Raw genomic sequence first — 17,599 nt, 5'->3', positions numbered from 1 at the left:
GCAGAAGAAGCAGAGGAAAGAAAAAAGAAAGCGGGCGAAGGATACGCTATAAAGCATGTACTATTGTTTTAGCTGTAATATTCAGAGCATTTTTTATGAATTAAAATTGGACATATTTCGGTAAAACAATACAGTCTTTTCAATGACAACGCATTGGTGAAGGAGTATTTTACCGTTCTGTTTGAAATATGTTTCAAAAATAAGTTATAGCCAAAATATATTTAAGTTTTTCGTACTACCACCACTATAGGAACACGATACCACAACTATAGGAACCATACCACCATAATAGGAGCAACCGAATAGGAAGAAAAATACGATTTTTTGCGTGTATTTTGTATGCTTTACGGCAAAAATAGATGTTTTTCAGAAGAAAAGTCATGTTTCGATCATAATTGATTCAAATATGTAGAATATTGTATTCTTAACACTAATAAATTACACTTATTTGGTATTTACAGTACTAAGTGCACCACTATTGGTACAGTTACCCTAGATTGTTTCGATGCAGGTTTGACATTCTTTATGTAACTTTTATTTATTATACTGTTGGACTGCATACAAGTGAGGTCTTTTATTTATATACTACGAAATAGTAATGGATGATATGAAAAATATTCAAATAAAATTTCAAAAAAACTTAGCTTCAATGGTACCTCACACTTCTTAAACTTTCAACCATTTGGTTTAAATATTTGTATGATTGCTTGTAAATAGCTTATCACCGTTACCTATGTAAGGATTGTTTAATCAACTGTCAAAAAACAGTCCAATACTCTATTACAAATCAGAAGAGAATTTTCATTGGATCGAAAAAAACTGCTTGGATACAGCATTTAAAACATTTATTAAAACTTACGTGAATGTACTAAATTAGTTTTATCTTACAACCTCATCTTAAAGACGTCCAAGTTTAAACGAATGAGTTTAAATTGGCACGTTTTGTACGCGCAATTTTGCAAAAAATAAGCAATTTATCTTATTTTGTATTTGAATTGGATCTGATTTTCCATCACCTTTTTCTAAAATACTCAACTCATCATTTTAAATAAATCAAATATGTGGAACAAAGAAATTTATAGTTCCAAGCCATATTCTAATTACTACATTACTACTCGACTACAAAATATTCATAGTCCACTCATCAAAACAAAAAGTGGAAAACTTCTAACGCCAAACTTTGTGCAAAACCATGGATAAACTGCGAAAAAAGAAGTCATCACCATCACCAACTTACACCACGTTTTGGTTTATCTCAAATTTTGCCATTGCAACTGAGGCGTTGCGTAATTTATTGCGCTATTGTTTCGAGTCCCACATTTTTACCCCCGCCCCTCCCTCCCCTCGAGAGACAATTCACAAAAAACATGCTTCCCAAAAGTTTTTCCGTTTTTATTTGCTAACCCGCATACCAGTTGGTGACAAGTTGTTCAGGTTGGCTGTCGTCGGCTTGCGTCTCCTATCAGACGGGAGAACCCTATCCAAACGCGATGTCAAACGGTGCCTCACACCCTCATTGGACCCCTATGTCCCCCCCAGTCCCCCATTCAATCATGATAGTGGCTTTGTGTGGAGTTTTCTTGTTCTTTTTCCCCGGTCAAACAAACGGTCGGCAGCGCAACCATCTCCGCGTCGGAATTGGTCGGAAGTTGATTGCGGGAGTAAATCGAATAATTCCAGCCCAGTGCGCGTCGCGTACCGGATGGGATGCTGCAACGGCCACATCGCCAGCGGAGTCGACGCCGGCACCGGCACATCAGTTGGTGGCCACCCGGTGACGCAGGGCAAATTCAATTGATGTTTTGCGTAATTTAATTAAAATTGTCAGGAAGGCAGCAATTTTCCTGCCAACCACCCGCCAGCTTCGCGGGCGCAATCGGGCGAGACGGGCGATCCAGCGGGGGGTTGTACGGCCGCTACTTGGGTGGCACCTGCGTGTGGTTGCAGAAAGACGTTAGGGAAGGCCAGAGAAAAAAAAAAATAGTAGCGTCTCAGCATAGACCACGAGAGATTACGTGCCGTTTGTCGATAAAGCTGGTTGATTGATCGATTTTGTATCAAAACAATCGCTTCTTACTGAGCTTAGTTTAACGGAGGAAATTATTGTTTTAGTAATTTTGTATTTTGCTTCGACATTCGAGAAACTTTCTTGGAAAAAGAGTATGTGCTTGTTTTAATGAAAAAGTCAGTAAAAATTAAAACACATTTTTTGTAAGTCCATGTTTTCTTTCCTTCACAAAATCTTGTAGAAATGAGTCTAAATTAAGATGTTTTACTAAGCTTTCTCCATTATTAAATAGATTAGATATCTTTATCTAATTTTCGGATCCAACTTTATTTATCTTGATGGCAGTCTTTGACATTCCAATGTCAGGAATACCTTTTCAACTCTTGAAGTTCATGTCATTGAGTGCAAAAACAAAAGCGTCACCCGGAACATATTAATTAACTTTCGAGTAGCACACTCACAAATCCTTCCGGGTATGTTCTTTTTTTAACGCTCCGGTGGAGTTACCGTGCAGGAGTATGTACTCCCAACCTCAACCCTCTATTTCCAATATTGTATCTCTTCAAGATAAACAGAACCCGATCTTCTTTTTCCCCATTCCCTCGATTGGTGCTAAATGCCGCTAGTTAAACCTTTCCATATCAATTATCAGATCCCCGGTAATCCTATTTGTATCGGTTCCTCGAACGGAGGGGGTGGGGAACTCCGGTAGCGTTCTTCCTTACGGTCGATTGTTTGATGTATTGTTTTTCACGTGGGGAAACCAAGGCCAAACCTCCAGAACTCCTCATTCTAGAGTGAACCGAGGGCGAATCGATTGACCGAAGGGTGGACTAAAAGGGATGTGAAAGCAATCAACTTCCAACATCATCATCATCAGCAGCTTCGGCAGAAGCGACATTAGGAGGCTCCTAATCGACGGTGTATCGTCTTTTGAACGTAATCCTTTACCTCGGCACATCCTGTCTTGTCTAAGAATCAAGGGAAAAAAACCAGCAAGCAACTTTCTCCCATTCTTTGGAACGAGAAAAGCTGGAAAAAGGAAACCCCGACCCTCCGGAAAAGAATTCCGATTCCGATAGCGGATATTTTCTTGGCGGGGGTGAAAAATGAATCGAATTACCAAGATCCGAATCGGTCAGCGGTCGGTCAGCTTTTCCGGTGAGCCAACAGCTTCCGGCTCCGGGTGAGGGTGCATCTCCCCCTCCCCATCCCCGCTCTTTTCCGGCCCACAATTTTCCAATCCCATCCGGGCGTCTTGTAGGTAAACAAACCGGAACAAAAATGGGCAACCGATTCCTTTTCGTAACGGTTGATTTTTCCCCCCGAACCAATCGTTATCCCGTGGGTGGGTTGGGTGGGATAGGGGGCATGGAAAAACTCCCTCACAATCGCCCGGGAAGGTTGTCCACGTGCCTGCCTCGGCTGCACGGTTGAATGGTTTGCTGGTCGGTCGAGCAAATGTCCCGCATTACACTAATTCTTTAGCCAAAAGATCCTCCGGAAGGATCAAAACACACACACACCACAAGACCTTTTCCATGTGCAATTTCCCAAAATTCACCCTCAAGATCATACATTTCGTCCATTCCTAGGCCGGTCCGATTATTCTGGAACGGATCTAAAATTGACCACAGTTTAATCGATTTCTATAAAAGGGAAGAATAAAATATGTTTCATAATATGTATTTTATTGAACTGAAAATAATCTTTTTATCGCAAATTTCCATCAGAACACACAATGCGGTTCCCTTCTGGAATGAACCCCACATATAGGTATTCCTGTATTTTCTCTGCTCTGCCTTAGTCTGCATCATGCTTTTCCCATTATCATTAGATTTTGTGTCCCGCCAATTTTCCCGCTTCGCCATCCTATGGTTATCTTTGGCTTTCCATTCTCGAGCGCGTATGATCAAACGCATGTGAATTGAATTCATGAGCCAGGGTTATCGTACGACCTTACCTACGTTTCAAGTCCGGAAAATTTCCACTCGGAAAATATTTCCTTCGACTTGAAATAGAACACGGGAAAGGAAGCTAGACGTGCGGTAACAACGGGCGGTGAAGTGGACAGTGTGGCAAAGGATCCGGGTGCGGGTTTGGGGTTGGAAAATTGCACAAAAATTGCGAGCACACCTCAAGAATGCATAAATACATAAGTAAACAGTAAGCACCGGAGCGATCAAAAGGCGCCGCTGGCCATGTGTATGTATGTGTGTGTAAGGTGAAATATGTGGCTAATCCCTCCTCCAACCCCTCGACCCCGGGGGTGATTATAGGAAACCGGGAAAACCCGGGTGGAAAATTATTCCGTGCAAAAAAAGGCGTTGGCACTGGCGTTTTCCCGAACGCCCCGGCGGTGCTGTAATGTGAAAATTACAAGCCAAAGAAATTGCAATTCCACCCCCTTCCCCCCTCCTTTCTTCTTCCGTGAGGGAGGTGGCTTTTTGTTCTTCTTACGAAACGTCGGGTTGCTCGCGGAGTTAGTCTCGTCGGTTTGCGGTTACTTCCGTTTCGGTTCCTTTGCCATGTCAGAAGCAATTTATTTCCGACACACTCGACGTGGAAGGCCAATTTTTACACCACCTTCAACCGGTTCGAATGAATTTAGTTCCTTTTCCTCACTTCCTCACACTTTGTAATATGATTCAATTATTTGACACCGTTTTCACATCTTGTCTAAGTTGTCTTTCAACTGATTTTAGTGTTGTATGAACATTTTCTTTTAAGAAACAGTTAAAATCATCAGAAATGTATCGCTAAACAGGTTCCTGTTTCGCAAAAATGGCTCTAACGACGTTACGTTTGTTGTTCTTCAGGGCGAAACCATTCGAACGACTTGTCGCCATTACGCCCAGCCATTAAGCGATCCCCCTTCGCAAGTACCAACGGTCGGTCCGGACTCGCTAATGGCATCGGGTAATGGGAAATGACTCAATTAAACGATCCTCCAGCGAACCGACCAAGCGGCTCGGAGCGTACTTTAAAACGATGGACGCGAAAATGACCCCACCGGTTCATCCTAAACGGGTGAATCGAACGTCGACGTTTGCAAGATGACAGCTGGCCGGTGGAGAACAGTGAAGTTGAGACCCCCAGGAAAAGCTCTCCATGGTTGGAGCTGCAAATCGAGTGGTCGATTGTGAAGCCTCTCTAGCCTGAACATACTTCGGCCGTTCTTTCGATTGTTTCCCGGTGTGTGTTTTTAGTGCAGTGCGCAATTAAAAAGCTTTTAGTAGCCCTATATTTACCCGATTACCGAGCTGATCTGCACCGAGCCAGAGTGAGGTTATGTTTGCCGACTTGTTCATATGCCGGGTTTTGCTTTAACCTCGTAATGCATTTCGTTCGATTGTGTCCTCATTTCTTTCCATCGAGCTTAATGACTTTAACGCACAAAAACGTTTTACTTTTCTGAAGTATGTAGCTGAAGCCTAATTAGACACAATATGGCATAATTTGATTGCGATACCGGCAGGGGAAAGCGAACAGCACGGAAGAAATGTTATTGAATGTTCTGCCGTTGGGTACATCTGCAGGGAATTGCCAATTGGGATCATCGTCCCTTATTCGACACTAATGACACTTCGAAACAGGTACATCACGCTGTTAAAACAACCGTGTTGACAACTTGGTACATCATTCGCCATGACGTCAAAGAAAAACATTTCATTGTGGCACGAAACATAAGAAAACAGCTCGTTTTACAATAGCTTTTTCTGTAGTTTCAATAAAACAACACTGGCTAGAAGCTGTTCATGGTTAAAAATAGATTATTGCTTAGGTCATCACAACAGTTTACAGTACAGTTTTTTTTCTTGAGTCACTTATTTACTTTATCGCGAAAAGGTCCGTTAATCGATTTGAAATTGCTTTCTTTCGAAAAACAAGCGATGAATATTTTTCTTCCACAAAACTCGTCCCTTGTCCATGCAACCGGAAACAAAAAAGACTATTTCTTTTCTGGTACTAAAATGATTTTCAACCCATGCATCGCTTGCTTCCTTCACCGTGCGGACACGTGCCACAGATGATGCTGCACATTTGTCCGCTCGCTTCCGCCGAACGAATGGTGAAGAAATTTGTCAATTACCCTGATAGTTTATCCAGCATCATCCCTTTTGCCCTTCGGAGCGAGTTTTCCCCCTGGTTGTCACACCGTGTGTCGCCTTTGTCGCTTCATCTCGGTTGCGAATCCCGTCGGTGCTTCGGTGTTTGGAGATGCGAGACAACGATACACCAAGTTTTCCATACAACGAAAGATTGGTGCGCTGCTGCCGGGATGCATTACGGCCACAATTGATAGCGGCACGTTTTTGGGTAGTAATTTTCTAAATGCCCAATTGAGTTGTTTTCCCTTTTTGCCGTCGCCGGAGCCCTTGTTGACATTCGGTGAGATTTATGGCCACGCCGTTTGCGCCCCCTTTCGCTACACGGAGAGCAGGAATGCGGCCTTCTAATGCTCGGGTGTGGAAACAAGAACTATTAAACAAGAGATGAACGACTAGCGGGTACTTCAGGCTGGTCAAGCAATTACGAAAGCGGTAATTTCGATGCAAAGGAAATTCTATTGAAAATGCATGCATAAGATGCTGCCTTTGGAGGGTTTGTATTAAAATGTTACAAGGACAAAAAAGGATATTTTTTGTGTTTGTAGCTTCTCAATACTTTTCACCCTTACATTCACCTAATTCACAACATTGATTGAAAAATGCACAACTAACAAACAAATATTAGATATCCTAAATAGCATTTTCGACGGTAAATGAAATCTTTAGAGAATAAAAACCAAAAACTAAACAAACAAAATAAATGGTCAAAATGAAAATTGCTAAAAAAGAAAAGTGGAGTAAAACTGACATTAATAAAAAAAAAACTATGTGAAAAAGTGCTCTATATTATTATAGATATTCTAAAAAGATTGATCGACGATGGATTAGATCTTTAGTTTGCGAAATCAAAAACTAAACAAACAAAATAAATGGTAAAAGTGATCATCAAAAAACTTGTGAAAAAGTGCACTAGCGAGAAAATGTTTATCATTTTCCTAGGAAGTATTCTGATTTAATATAACCACTCTGAATAACGCACATTTTCAAATTTATAGACTAATCAGGAGATGCTCCTTGACTTGTTCATGTCCTTTCAGATCAAATATTTCTCAAAAGTGTGTTTTTTTCGGAGGTTGGAAATGTTTCGTTTTAAAATATGCTGTTTATACATAAAAACGTAATATAAGTTTACTTTAATTTCTTCAACTACCAATAAGACAATTTTTAGCACTAAGTGAATTTTGTCTAATTTCAAAAGTGTTCACATTGTATTGGAACAATATTAAAATATACAATTACTGAAATGGGAATCATTTCAAACAGAAAATGCTGAAAAACTTTACCAACTTACTTGCCTTATCACGCACGAAGAAAACCAATTTCGTGGCACAGGGAAGGAAAAGCGTTGGATAAACCTTCTGGTAGAAAATCGCACCAACAGATCATTGAATTTTCATTACCTTTGGTGCAAAACAAAACAAAAAACGCCACCGAAAGAACACGCCAGACCAGGCGGGTGGAAAATCCAGCTGCTCGAACGTCAGCTGGAGCCCCGTTCGGACCATTATCTTAACTTTGGGGCGTACGAGTTTCGAGTATCGCAAATAGGGTAGGGTGTGTGTGTGTGTGGCGAGACACTGTTGGCGGGCAACTGCTATAAAATAAACCGAGCTCATGTAGTATGCAAATTGGTGGCAAATTAAACCACACCCAGTGTATAAGCTTTTTACACATCATCGTGATAACGAACGAACGAACGAACGAACGAACGGACGACAAGAGACGGTACGGTTCCCTCGAGTTCCCATCTCACCAGGGGGTTATCGAACGCTTCGTGGCATAAGGTAGGGCTCCCGGGTTTCCGGTGGAAACTGTGGTGCCGTGTGGCGGATGTGTTGGGTGGTTTGTGTTGACTTTTCGGATCGGCTAAGACCCGGGCGCCCGGGGAAGGTGGGTGAGTTTTCAGTAGTTCTCCGCAACAGCAACTGATTTATGTGCGCGGTTCGAAAGATTGGATCCTCCACGCTTCGACACGCTCCTCTCGAGTCCGCGCCGTGCATTATGCTGGTAATGGTGATGATTGGGAGTTTTCAGCATTTTCCTCCATCCTGGAACGTGGCCACTTTTTACGACACAACGTTCCCGGTATCGATATGGTGAAAATTTCGACCGTTCGTTTGTCGGTTCCATGTCGGTTCGGAGGCAACCTCGAATCAACCTCGATGAAGAGTGCGCTCCAATACATTTCCCAAACATCAAAATACACTCGGTGGCCAGCCCGATTCAGGTCCGACACTCTTACGGAGCGTCCTGAAAGCCAAACCGGAAAATCGCCAACGTTCGAGCGCTTGGTTTTTAGCGTTCCATCTTTTTGTTTTACCCGTTGGAAAACGAGAAGTTGTTAGTTGGAGGAAAAAAATTAAACAGGACATCCTAAACAATGGCCCCGAGTACGTTTGGGCGAAATGCTATAAATTCGCCAAACGGAGGTCGTCCAACGGTTTGGAACGTCCAGAACATTTACCAATTTCCATCGGAAGGGCGGCTTTAGTGGAGATGTGTTTTTTTCTCCTCGCCATTACTACGCCATGTTCATTCCAATGGCGGGGAGCACACGTGCGGTTTGGCAGCGGTTTTGCCGACAGACCGACCGGTTCCTTCCGGCCGGTGGGCGTTGGAAGCGTCGATTTGGTGGGTGTAAAATTTATACCCTGCTCTAATTCAATCTATTATCCATCGGGCGGACAGTTTTCCACTTGCCCGCGAGCGCCATCGATCACCCCGGGGCGGTTGGTTTGCTTTTATGGGACGGGGAAGAGCCTGCCGGGAGGAAGGGAAGCGCAAACAGTAGCATGCCCAAAGGAGAAAACCACGACCTCCACCGCCCCCATTAACCTCCGTTGTGTGTGTTTGTGGGGGATGTTTAATTTAGTGAGAAATCGGGCACCAACACCATCGGTCCGGTTCGGCTGGTCAAGTCATTGTACCATTGTACCGGCTGGGAGGTGCATTGGTAAACTTATTTGAATATGTTTGAATGCAATTTTAATTAAGGAAAACCTTCGGCCATTTGTTATGAATGTGAGGACATGCTTACTTACAGCAGATTTTACCCTCAAATTCTCTTCCTCGGCACAGCTTTCCTAAGTTTGACTTGTTTGCAGTTCTACTTGTTTGGTTTTGATTGTTTAGTTATTTCAACAAATCATAGCGAGAATTAAAAACAAAATTACTTAGAACTAAATTTTAAGCTTTGCAAACATCGTCGTTTCCAGCATTCGCAAGGTACTTCAGATGACATAAAACTCTTGGTTTGTAGTCATGCATAAAACATTGTCGAAATGCATCTCTAACCCCTTTTTTTGTTTGGAAGTAGTTAAAATCAACTTGTTGAGAATTTTCACCATTTGCTACAACATTACTAAAATATGGATTGCCAGGCTCTCGTTACGTACTCTTTCATTTTTTGAATGTGACATACAGCACTTTGAAAGTGTAGATAAATTTCTTTTATCCCATAAGGAGCGTGAGCGTTTTGTGCAAATTTACTATTTAATTTATTATAAAGTTTGACGTACACAAAAAGACATAAATAAACAGGTGCAAGTCAGATGAAACATTCTTTCTTAATGTAGAAGAGAATTTGCTCGATAAGATTTATGAAAACAAATTATTACAAATGATTTTTTTCACAAAAATTATATAAAATATCGTATAAAATATGCCAAAAATAACCTAATTGTACACGCAGGGCATAGTTATGTGTTTGTTACCAGGGTTTGTTTTCCTTTCTTCCTTCGCAATCGCTGTTCTTTCCCATTTGAATGCAAAAAAATGTTCTACTGTTTGTTTATGTCACCGTAATTGATATTCTATTTAATATGGTGGAAATTGAAGCATACAAAACAAACTTTAGAACTTTCTTTACATATTGTGTTGAGGTTACAATTGCGAAGTAATAAGCTTAGTTGTTGCAAAAGAAAGCAAACTTTCAGCATATAAAATCTTTTGTAATTTCTATATACATTTCTTCTATTTGTATATACTTTATTCATGTAAGGATAATTTTTTTAGAAAAACTTACACTACTACTTTCATTTGGTCTGTTCCTAAACAATCCTTTTGAAGGTTTCCCATAACCGATCGGCGACCGTCCTTACGTGACACACGAGTTCCAACCGAAAAGGGTTCATAAAACCAATAAAACGCAATCCGTCAGCCATTACGTGAAGTGTTGATCTAACCAAACCGTCACCAACGCGAAGGGGAGGGCGAACACTCCGAAGCAAAAATATGACTTCCTCCAATGGAAATCGCTAGCCACCAAACCCCCCTCACTGCGCGCCATATACGCAACGATATCAAACGAAAGGTGATCCTAAACAAGTTTGATTGCGGTGCCGCACCTTTCGTGCGAAGAACCGTTTTACCTCCCAAAGCGCGGGGAGTGGGGTGTCTTAACCCTTTCGGTGATGGGGGGACTTCATTCGCTCACGCACGAATGCGTGTGATTTGTGCTATTTTACGACAGTGAGCTCATAAATCGATGCCACCACGCGCTCGCATGCAGTTCCACTATCCTTTATTTTTTGGTCTTTTTCCTTTTTATCCATAAACGCACACAAAACTTTGCAAGAACGGCACTCAGCGGCGTTGTCCTGGGAAAAGGGTTGAAGGTGAATTATGATAGCAGTTAACAGTTTGTTGCGTGGTGGTTCCATTTCAACCCGGTTGATGATTGTTTGACGTCTATTACCCCCTTTTTACCCCCCGAAACAATCATTCATTTTTTCCATCCTCTCAAAAAATATATTTTTTTCCAATGTTTTCCCCAACAAAGGGTTAAAGTGGGGCGGCCCGGCGTTAACCCCAGCGGTCCCCAAAAATAAACCCTTTCACCACCGGTCGCCGTAGATAAAAACCGCGTCACGCACGTTTATCGAGTGCGTGCCAGTTTGATGGTGTGATTATTTATTCATTGCTCCACGAGCGATCATCATCAAAAAGCGGGCCAACAAGAAGTAAAAAAAGGAATCCAATCCGCGTGAGGTTAGTGGCAGAATATGCAAACGCGTCATCGTTTGGTCTGTGTGTGCGTGGAAAATCGCTAACAGTCGCACTGCGTTCCGGCGCCGCCTAGAGAAGATTTACGACCTCGACTAGCGCCGGAGAAGCGTTCTGCCAAAAAAACAGGGCACACAAAGTAAAGTGTAGAAAAGAAAACCAAACACCGCCGCAACGAGTCCCGGAGGTCCCCGAGAGTGACTCTATAGGCTTTTATGGCGAGGACCGCTCAAAAGGACGACTCGCTTCCCATCAAGCGAGGTGATGAAAGAGACACCAGGGCCGGCCTAAATCGGAGCCCCCGAAAAAGCGACGCTGGCAAATTGATTCGAGCTTCCGGTCGCGTGACGTGGCTATTCGTCTTTGTCGATGCCTTTCCGCGACGGCGAGGGACTTTTTGCTCCGACTCCTGTGCAGCTTCCGGTTGCCGTGGAGCATGAAAGTATTCCCACCGTATCATCCCACCCGGATGTCGGAAGTGAAAGGCGGACACAAAAAGCATGCAGATTCCAACCAATGATTTGCGCTTCGCCACGAGTGCGTCGACGATGAACTTCTCTCATATCGCCACTTTTCCAGAGTGTCATCCTGTGTCCTCGGCAAGGATCGCCAGCGGTTTCTTTTGGGAAATTCACGCACGCGGGAAGAAAAAACAGCCAACGACGCAATGCCCGCTAACACCGAACCGATTATACGGCAACACCGCACGGGGTCCTATGACGCCTCATGACGCATCAGATTCGCACATCGCGGCACGGGTTGTGGTTCCCTTGAGGCGTTTGAAATATTCAAATAGACGTTGGTGGTTTTCGCATTTTTTTTTCTTCCCCTACAACACCGCTTTTCCCCGGGAGGAAACCGAACGGGGTGCATGCTGGGATGACGATTCAGGCAGCCTCATTGTCATCGCCGCAATTGGGTCGGACAAATTGTCCGCACCCTTGCACGGTTTGCTGCGGAGCTGACGTGAAGTGTTTGGGATCTGCCCGAGGCGCAGTATGAAGTGGTTTTCAATTAGCGGGTTAGCTGGGTTGTTGTGTCGGAAGAAGAAACACAACTAGCTCCGCGCGAAGAAAATGAACGCGAGGAACCGGAAACGGTCGATTTGAATGGCGATAGACGCGTGACTGCACAGAATATGTTAGTCTCAATGTAGAAAGGATAGGAATGAATATTATCATTCTGGAGTTTAGAAAATCAATTACTTTATCGAGTACTAACCCAACACAGCAAAAGAAAACGACTTGTTTTACGATGACGATTTACGTATCTTTAAGTTTATGGATACGGAATTTCCAAGGGACCTTATCGTGACATAGTTGTGTATTGCTGTATGAAAATTAGGAACTGAAATTATCATGCTTCATACCTTCTGGTATAGTATTAATGTTGACAATATTGATGACAAGTGTCTAAAAGTTCTCGGAATGGAATCAAATGTATCAAGTTTGGTATGAGTCAATTCTACTGAATTTTTGAAGAAGAAGTAATCAGAAAATGAGAGTTATAGCTGATAAATCTGTAGGCTCATGTGTATCTAATGAATCTTTCACCCAAGACACATACGAATTAATCGATGAATCTTTGATTTTTAAGGAATTTTCAAAACTTTCATTAAGCCTAACGCCTCGGTCATACATCTTCACGACACTTTGGTGTACATAGATCTTGGGAAAATATTTGAGCTTCATTATTTTTGTATTAGAGGATTCATGAATCTCTGGAATTTGGAATCTCCAAACCGATACAAAGAGTGAGTCATGGTTCTGAATCTGTATTACTCAGCTCTAGAGAAAACTGAAAGGGACTCAAATCATCTGAATTGAATACCATGTGGAATTCAATTCTCCAAAGCAAAAACCCAATTCGTCAAATAAGCGTCAGAGAAGATTGAAGTGCAAAGTACGAACATCATTCAAACATTTTGTATTTCCAGTAAGAACAATTGAACACGAATCGAGCTCCTGATAAATCAAATCCAGTCAGAATTGAATCCATCAAATGGGATTCAATCCAATTCCGCATCCCCAGCATTAGATCACTAAATCTGGAGATCGTTGTACTAAACGAACTCAGCGCTTGCAAGAACCTCACGTCGGCCTAACTAAATGATCTGGTAGTGAAACACATTCTAATCGCCGAACCCCACCCTAACCTAACCAGTACGGGTTTCAGTTGTTCTGCTTTCAGGCAGTCGCTGATGGGGCAGCGGAGCGGCGACGGCGACAAGCTGAGCCCGAGCTCCGTCAGCTCCTCGCGAGGTCCAGCTGGCTTGGACCATCGAACCAATAGCATATCAGCGCTGGACGACGACGACAAACTGCTGGACGTGGTCGGACCGCCGCAGAGCCCGCTGCTCTCGCTCAGCCAGCAGATGCATCACCATGCGTCAGGTTAGTATTTAGGTGACTCTGAGGAGTTGAAGAGCCGATTCGGATATAGCAGGACTCCGTGAGTTCCTGAAGTGCTTTGGTAACCGATGAATTAATGTATCTCTGTGTATCTTTGGCTTTGCTTTATGATCCTTTCCCGAATCTAGGATGGTTTAACTTTGAGGATGTGCAGCGCGCGGAGGAGGCGATGCGGAGGAGACTGCAGTCGGACGAGAACGAGCGGGACGGCAGCGACTCGAACTGCTCGGACAGCGTGTCCGGAAGCACAGGTGCCTTTCGTCCGACCTCGGGCAGCCCGAAGGAGTCGTCCAGCAGCGCCGGCACGTCCTACCCGTCGCCGAACATCTCCGTCGGCCCGCCGATCCACCCGCCCCCGCACCTCCTGCCCTACCTGTACCCGCACGGCCTCTACCCGCCGCCGCATCTGTCCCTGCTGCACAATCCGGCCGCCGCGGCCGCCATGAACCCGGGCCTGCTGTTCAACGCGCAGCTTGCCCTGGCCGCCCAGCATCCAGCCTTCTTCGGCCACTACTCGGGCCACTCGCCCACCTCACCCCTGCACGGCCTCAAGGGCCACCGCTTCTCGCCCTATAGCCTGCCGTCGGGGCTCGGGTCGGCCTTCGACGCCGTGACGCCCGGTTCCAACTCGGCCGGCGCTCGCAGCCTCAGCAGCAGTCCTCACCCGCGGGCCGCCTCCAACTCACCCCCGACACGACCCATCTCCGTGTCACCGACCCCCACCCAGCATCCGACCTCACCGACGACGGCCGACGCCAGCGCCGCCCATCCCGCCAGCATACCCAACGCGTCCTCCAACAACGCCAGCATAGTCGTGCCCCAGCAGCCCCCTCTGCCGCCCGGTCCACCGCTCATCGGACCGCCACCTCCGCAGCCACCTCCACCCCAATCACAACCCCAGCTAGTAGCGCCACCACCGCCACCTCCGCCATCCTCCGCCAACTCACCGTCGGAGCTGAAGAGCATCGAGAAGATGGTGAACGGGCTCGAGGTGAAGCACAACATCAACGGTGGCACGGCGACGGTGGTCGACAGCAACGGTGGCCCACCGAAGGGAGCCCATCACGGCCACGACCAGTGACGTCTGGTGAACGGCGAATTCCACCCATCCCACGGGGCGGGCCTGATCTACCAGAGCCCGACGGCGACGGCGGCGGCGGAAGCGGGCGACCCGGGAACGGCGGGCCACATCGACCGGGGCATGTGACAGCTCGCCATCGGTCCGGGCGACACCGGCATCCACTACGCCATGTCGTAGGGCCTCACCGTCCTCCAGAGATCGGCTGATAGACCAGCAGCTTCGCGATACCGGTTAGCATTTGTTTTTATTTCTGATTGTTTCCGATTCTTCTGAGGTAGAACTATTAGTATCTCTTCAAACTCTACTTCCCCTCGGTGTAAGCACTGCCTTCTGAAACGAGGAACCCCCAAAACGGCTAAAGTCCTCATCCAAACAGGGAACCTCCAGCTAGGATTTGGGCTACGTCGGCGTCGTGGCGCGTAACAACTTACCAAAGATCGAATAACACTGCTAGTAGGAAGATAGACGACCACTCTATAGCACCCAGCGCTTTTTTAAAAACCCCTCTCTTCGGAAGGCATTCCGGTAGTAATTGGTGCGGAATGGAATTGAGTGTCCCGTTGCGGAGAAGTTCCTTTCGTCCACTCCTTACTTGTTTGATCCACCCCCAAAAAGTGGATTCTAATGTTACTCCCCAAGGCATACCACTACAAACCAATACAAATCAACACACACACACGTACTAACACAACAATAATGCACAACGTGCGTACGCGTTCAATTGAATAGATTTTTAAGCGAAAGGCAGGCAAGAAAAACAGAGGAACTACAAACATAAACTAAGATACTTATAGCTAAAAACTCACGCGGCAGCCACTGCACCACCTTCTGAAGGGACAGCTACTAAACAGAACACACACTCACACACATACAACTACAAATGTTTGAAGCGAAAGAGTTATACTAAAGCACAGTGCTTTGAGTAGGCTCCTAGGGGATCGGTGCAGCCACGAACTAACTACTATAAACCCTAGGCGAACGTAGTAAGTAGGCGAGCGCCTTTTGGATCGCAGTAACCTCGTGTGTGGTTGCTACGATGGAACTTTGCAAAAGGCGTGCAAAAACTGGCGACGGAAAGGAAATAGGCGCGATCTTCACGGGGTTAACGTAATGTGGAGAAACAATTATGTAAATGTTGTACATAGTTATATATAAACATACCTCACACGAACAGACACACCCACGGTTTAGCTTATTTTAACTGGAAGTCATCCGTTGCGGCACGCACGCAGCTGCGACATCATCACATTACTAGCGCACCCAGGTCGAGGAGAAGATGCAAGGAAATCTAGGGAAAACGTAGGAAAAAGTTAAGGCATGGATAAGAGAGAGTTAAAAGAAAAAGGAGTAAAAAAGCGAGAGCGCAAGTATACTATCGGAAACTTCCCAAAAGAAATAAAAAAAAAGAAAACACTCGACAAAAAAATCCCAACACAAACACACACAACTATATCTTAGCGGTCGTTTTCCGTCGGAAGGTTAAGAAAGTATATGAAACGAAAAGATTCCTTATTTAGCTTGAAAGTAATTTTAGGAAAGCGGCTAGGACTAATGTCCGGCGAAAGTTAAACGATTATCTAAATAAACCAACAAGAACTCGAAGCTCGAGGAGAAGATTGTTTAAGGGATTCGTTGGATGAAAATAAAAGAAAATGTAAACTTGCCTCATGAAACGAATACAAAAAAGGATGTCCACGAGCACTTAACACGTTTGGTTGATTTACTTTTGGACTAGAATGTGACCAGGGAAGCAGCAACCACCTTGGCGTGCCCGAGCCGCCCGACCGACCAGGACATCCAGGGCACTCAAAGTGTCATCGTCCGACAAAAACCGAACCCAGTGAACCTATGTTGTTATATTTTTGTACAACCGAATCGAAAGGGAGTGACACTATTTTTTAATTTATGCTACTTGCTCGAGGAGAAAATAAAGGATGACAATGTGAGCGCTGAAACGATCCGACATTTATTTATTGACCTTTGGTTTGGACAGCCGGTTTTTGTTTACAAATTCAAACAGATCCTCGCCCGACCGGAACCAACCAGTAGACTAACAGAAAAATGAGAAAATAAATAAAGATTGATGGTTTGCAAATTGAAAAATAAGAATGTCACCAACTGGATCCACCTGGTGGAGCCATATTCTTGTTTTGTTTTTATGTAAACTATCCTGATGTAGAGGATACGACCAGTAAAACAAATAACCGATCGGTTGCACACCTTGGCAGACGTTTTTCACGCCTTACCAAGGATCTGTTTGGCGCACCTAAAGGGATTGCTTCCAGCATTTATAACGTTCTCCAGATTATGTAGGACAGAACATTGGCTGAAAATTGTGATAATTTGTTTAGCTATTACATCCCGCTCGCTTCAGGAGCCAACTCGTTAGGCTTCTCATTTCCGCCATGACTTCTCACTACTATTATCTTATCATTTTGCCCGCGCACAAACTGGTTCTGTTTTCTTATGTTTTCGTTTGTTTCACATGGTTTTTTTTAAACAATAATTGTAATAAAAACATTGGTTCCTACCGAGCTGGACGGCCCACGGGAGAATCTGCTAGGGGAAGGTGACGAGGTGCGAGGTTGTTGTAAATACACCACCCGACATTGGGGAAGACATTGGGGGAAGCAAATCTTAGTTGTACTTTAAGTTTAAATGACGCAATAATACTGCTACGACCTAGGAAGGAACTCGCGTCGGCAAATCGTGAGCCAACACGGTAACATGTAAACAAAAACTTGCAAAAGTGGTCACAAGCTAAAGAAAAACAGAAAAAAACATGTTTCGTTTTTGTTACGAGAGGCATTTAGTGAATTTCTTGACTTGCGCTAGGACCTTATCTAATCGGCCCAGGGAAGGCAAACAAAAAAATAACAAAACACACGAACACACAGCAAAACACAGTAATGGAGCAATGAAGCCGATGAAAACAACCCACGAACATCAAGTTGTAAGCAAAACAAGAAAGGAAAAAAGAGAG

The 17,599-nt window shown here is 44.4% G+C and overlaps 1 protein-coding gene across 1 annotated transcript in view; it reads left to right on the top strand.

Moving 5' to 3' along the window:
- The window catches only part of LOC131268725 (optomotor-blind protein), a 125,312-nt gene extending 110,696 nt beyond the window's left edge, over nt 1–14,616 (top strand). Inside the window, exons 7-8 of the mRNA XM_058270994.1 lie at nt 13,288–13,517; nt 13,664–14,616. Coding sequence (XP_058126977.1) covers nt 13,288–13,517; nt 13,664–14,616 — 1,183 coding nt within the window. The remainder of the gene's footprint in view (nt 1–13,287; nt 13,518–13,663) is intronic.
- Nucleotides 14,617–17,599: the final 2,983 nt, after the last annotated feature.

This window comes from Anopheles coustani, chromosome 3 (genome assembly GCF_943734705.1).
Source record: "Anopheles coustani chromosome 3, idAnoCousDA_361_x.2, whole genome shotgun sequence".
In the NCBI taxonomy this organism is placed as follows: Eukaryota; Metazoa; Arthropoda; class Insecta; order Diptera; family Culicidae; genus Anopheles; species Anopheles coustani.
The sequence above is the reverse complement of the archived record's forward strand: the minus strand, read 5'-3'. Positions and strand labels throughout refer to the sequence as shown.